Genomic DNA, 4,658 nt, shown 5'->3' with positions numbered 1-4,658 from the left:
ACTCTTTCCTCAGTGGGTGGTTTATTCTTTGGTGTTCTCTTATCAGCTGCTATTGATAGATCAGCATACAATACTTTATGAGGAGCAGCTGGAGGAGGAATGGGAGGAGGAACAGACTAGGAGGAGAGAGAGAGGATGTATAAGATACCATTACATGTACATGTACATTATCATTACTTTGTTGTTAACTGATGCATATACCACTGGTTGTTCTTGTGTTGGTGCTGCCTGTGGTCTCTTCCCTTTAGCAGCAATAGCCAGATCAGCATACACTGGCTTATGAGCTGATTCATCAACTAACACCTATTGAATATAACAACATGAACCTTAATTACTAATGTACATACCTTATGTACTAATATACCTTATACTAATGTACATACCTATACTAATGCATTTACATGTACTTGTGGTATGTGTGTATTAGTTACTATAAGGTGGTACATCAGATTACATAAGGATAAGTTCACCTTATTACATTAAAAGCTAAAAGGATACACTCAAGTCACCCATTACCCTCTTCCCTTCCTTTATATGATACAATACATAATGTACATGTAGTTTATTAAACCCAATACATTATGTACATGTAGTTCATTAAACCCAATACATTATGTACATGTAGTTCATTAAACCCAATACATTATGTACATGTAGTTCATTAAACCCAATACATTATGTACATGTAGTTCATTAAACCCAATACATTATGTCAAGAGTGGATTATGTACATGTATCCATACCTGGTTGTTGGTGTTTTTATTAATGGTTGAATATAGTCCAGTAGCACCAGTAGACAGACCCTGTTGACCCTTATTCTATTAATAATACATTATATGATCCATTAAACAATCCTCATTAATCACTGACCTCTCTCTCTCTCTTCAATACAGAGTATTCCTGTACTCCCTCAGGATTATAGGCAGGAGGGACAGGAGGAGGAGTATCATTGTCTTGATTGAGTGTTGAATAAAGTGGACCAGCTCCTTGTTGTTGTTGTTGTTGTTGTTGTTTATTCTTTTTCTATTATACATTATTGTTATTGTATGTCTGGTATTTTGTTTATTATACCTCTCCCTCTCTCTTCAGTTCAGAGTATTCTTGTACTCCATTAGGATTATAGGCATAGGCGCCGGAACAGGGGGGGCAGAGGGGGCTAAAGCCCCCCCAGTCTTGAAACAGGAGGGGCTGAGCCCCCCCAGAAATTCTCTGCAACTGACTAACAAAGAAAATAAAACTGACTTTTATCAGTAAAATTAGACCTGCAGTCATCATCTCTTCATTTTATTTAAAGAAAAAGACAAGAAAACTACTCTAAATCCAACAATAGAAGATTAGCACCATTTTTTGTAAAATTAGCAGCCATTTTGTATAAAACCACACCCATTTTAATAACTTAATTGATGTTCAGCCCCCCCCCCAAAATAAATTTTGTTCCGCCGCCTATGATTATAGGCTGGTACTGGTGGGGGAGTATCATCATCATCACTGGCTCTAAGAACACTGTACTGACCTAGTGAATATTGTATATTAATAATAATAATGTATATATAATTACTGAGTCTATACTGATCACAAATAGAGCATGTACTTAAGCACATCCCTTGTAAAAAATCCCAGCAAGATCTTATAAGATGTTTCATGATTTCACATGACAATACAAGAAAACGTAAGATAGAAATCTTGTAAAATCTTGTCACAGAAATTCTTACAAATTCTTGCTTTAAGATTTCATAAGATTTTAAGAAGCTGTCAGATCTCCTGAGATCTAACATGACTATAATTTTTGTAAGAATTTCAAAGATCTTATGAGTAAAGGAATATGTTAGAAAATGTAAGATCATGCCTAATTAAAATCTTGAAATATCCCACATTGTGAACTTTGTAAGAACTAACATGATCTTGTTAGCCTAAAATCTCATAAGATCTTACAAAATCTCATAAGTTTATGATCTTGACAAATCTGTCATGATCTTATGATACTGTAAGATCCCAGATCGCAGTATTTTCCTAATGAAAATCTTGAAATATCCCACATTGTGAACTTTGTAAGAACTAACATGATCTTGTTAGCTTAAAATCTCATAAGATCTTACAAAATCTCATAAGTTTAAGATCTTGAAAAATCTGCCATAATCTTATGATACTATAAGATCACACATCACAGTATTTTGAGTCTTACAAGATCTTGAAAGATCTTACAAATCATGTGACGTCACAGGAAGTAGTTGACAACCCACGATAGCCTTAACAGTAATGGCAGCATATAAAGAAACTGAAGTTTTAATCACTTTCAATCAAAAAAATCAATGACGTTCACTTTCACATTTCACAACAATTTACACATGTATTATGCATTCATGCAATGTAGGATCTTGCCTATAGATCTTACTGTTGCATTAATTTTTAAAGAGCATTGTATGCTAAAATACCATGCAAGAACTTGAAGGAATCTTGATAGCAAGATCTTCCACTATCTTACATGATCCTTGTTCCAAATTCAGGAAAGATCCTGTTAAGACTTAGTAAGAATCTTGAAAAGATCTTGCATTTGATCTTGCAAAAACTTGAAGGAATCTTGATAGCAAGATCTTCCACTATCTTACATGATCCTTGTTCCAAATTCAGGAAAGATCCTGTTAAGACTTGGTAAGAATCTTGAAAAGATCTTGCATTTGATCTTGCAAGAACTTGAAGGAATCTTGATAGCAAGATCTTCCACTATCTTACATGATCCTTGTTCCAAATTCAGGAAAGATCTTGCGAATTATTGTCAAGATTCTTGTCATGATCTTGTAAGAAAATTAACAAGATCTTGCTGGGAATTTTTACAAGGGATTGTCTATCATGTCCTCTTGTCTATCATGTGCTAGTTCATTGTATCTTACAGTCAAACATATGATTACCCTGTGTAGGCTGTTGTCAGCTTATTGTGTGTTACATGTATACACATATGGTTCATGTCATGACAGGTAGAGGAAGGTTAATGTTATTCTTGCTAATGTACACTAAATGATGACTGGATGTAAGTATGTGCTGGGTATATGGTGTATGTGGATTGATTTATTTATTATATTAAAGTGATGTGTGTACTAATGTCATTGTGTAGTGTATGCAACACTTTACTTAAGTAACCTGTAATACAATAGAAATAAACTGTTGATGTATTTGATACACTAGAACTATGAGCTGCTATTTCAACATGTATGTACTTTTCATTGTACATGCTTTTTGTTTAATTTTTGGCTCTGAAATCATTCCTACATTTTACAACATTTCCTGATACATGTCTTTATGCTATGTAGAAAGTTTGAGCTAATTTTAAATAAAACTTTTTGAGTTTTGGACCAAAATGTACATAAAATTTCTTACCCGTAGGAGGTGGTGGTGGATATGAAATTGGTTTATCTCCTCCTTGTAGTGTCCTTACAGTAGAAGCAGCTGCTGGAGTATATTCAGTGGTAGGAGTAGCATAAGTAGGATCAGTAGGTTGTAACTAATGAATGAAACACAACAGCATATAATGAATGGGGTCAGTATACAGTAGTTATATATTGAATGGGGTCAGTCTACGGTAGTAATATGTGACCATAATTGACAAAAGGTACCTTATGGCGGATTTTAAAATTCATCATTATGATAAAAAATATCAACCTGTGAGTGCTCTATTAGACAACTATTGTTTCCAAAAGTTACATAGTAACTTTTTACATCCTCTGGAGTAATTTCATGATAATTGGAGCTCAGAAAGTTAGATTTTTAAGGCTATAAAGACCAATTTTCCTATCCGCCATAAGGTACCTTTTGTCAATTATGGTCACATATACAGAAGGATCAGAACTGGAAGAAAGATGAGTTCTATCCTTCAGTCATTAATAAACAAGGGTCATTATTATTAATTTACTTCAATATTATTGTTTCTGTATGAACTACCATTAGTTACTCCTTTAGTCTGTGGAGGATATCAAAAAATGTTTATAATGATCATGTGTACTCGTACTTTACCTCATTTCCATTACCATTTGCTGTATGACTATATATAAAATGAAATAAAAGGAATTAATAATTAATAAATTTCACTTAACCTTTCTTTGTTCATTATTTCTATTTAAGAGAGAATTAACTAACTAAATTAATATTATTAATATACTTACTGTGTCTTTTAGCACACACCAGTATTATTATTATTATTATTATAATCATTATTATAACAAATACTGCTCCAATAGCTCCTGATATAATGGGAAGAGCATTAGCACCAGCAGTGGGCATAATGGTTGATGCTATGCCACTCACCAATGCAGATGTAATGTCTATAGCTATAATAGATAATTACACAGTGATTCTATTTATACATACTAGTGATGTATATGCACTGACTAATGGAGTATAAGATAATATTACTAACAATGGACGATATAATTAGTAATACTAACCTGATGATGGACCAGGAGAACTTGCTAATGAAGAACAGTCTAATGATTTATTTTGTACTATATAAAATATATAAAAATAATGATACTATACATGCACATCAACTGTACCATTAACAGTAGCTGATGGTCCATATCCAATAATATTAACAGGAATGATAGTAACAGTGTAGTTTGTATCAGTAAGAGGTAGTCCAGCAATAGTATATTAGTATTAGATGTTTG

General features: G+C 33.1%; 1 protein-coding gene and 1 long non-coding RNA gene across 2 annotated transcripts; both read right to left on the bottom strand.

Annotated features, from left to right (window-relative positions):
* Positions 1 to 7: 7 nt before the first annotated feature.
* LOC109589484 (uncharacterized) lies at positions 8 to 1,120 on the bottom strand. The gene is made up of 4 exons (XR_002188720.1): positions 1,072 to 1,120; positions 744 to 818; positions 178 to 303; positions 8 to 116 (listed from the first exon to the last, which is right to left on the bottom strand). It is a non-coding gene; the product is annotated as an uncharacterized LOC109589484 (long non-coding RNA).
* A 1,950-nt stretch (positions 1,121 to 3,070) lies between these two features.
* Positions 3,071 to 4,272, bottom strand: LOC109589483 (uncharacterized). The gene is made up of 6 exons (XM_020005560.1): positions 4,155 to 4,272; positions 4,086 to 4,104; positions 4,006 to 4,033; positions 3,905 to 3,952; positions 3,373 to 3,496; positions 3,071 to 3,135 (listed from the first exon to the last, which is right to left on the bottom strand). Exons 1-6 carry the CDS (start codon positions 4,270 to 4,272, stop codon positions 3,071 to 3,073), a joined length of 402 nt encoding a protein of 133 aa, XP_019861119.1.
* Positions 4,273 to 4,658: the final 386 nt, after the last annotated feature.

This window comes from Amphimedon queenslandica, unplaced genomic scaffold (genome assembly GCF_000090795.2).
Source record: "Amphimedon queenslandica unplaced genomic scaffold, v1.1 AMPQUscaffold_11269, whole genome shotgun sequence".
In the NCBI taxonomy this organism is placed as follows: Eukaryota; Metazoa; Porifera; class Demospongiae; order Haplosclerida; family Niphatidae; genus Amphimedon; species Amphimedon queenslandica.
This window is presented reverse-complemented; position numbering and strand designations above follow the sequence as displayed.

Coding starts and splice junctions, on each gene's coding strand:
- LOC109589483 (XM_020005560.1), bottom strand. CDS start 4,272: ATGCCCACTGCTGGTGCTAATGCTCTTCCCATTATATCAGGAGCTATT. Junction 3,497..3,904: donor ACAGAAACAATAATATTGAA/GTAAATTAATAA, acceptor TTCATTCATTAG/TTACAACCTACTGATCCTAC. Junction 3,136..3,372: donor TCCACCACCACCTCCTACGG/GTAAGAAATTTT, acceptor ATTGTATTACAG/GTTACTTAAGTAAAGTGTTG.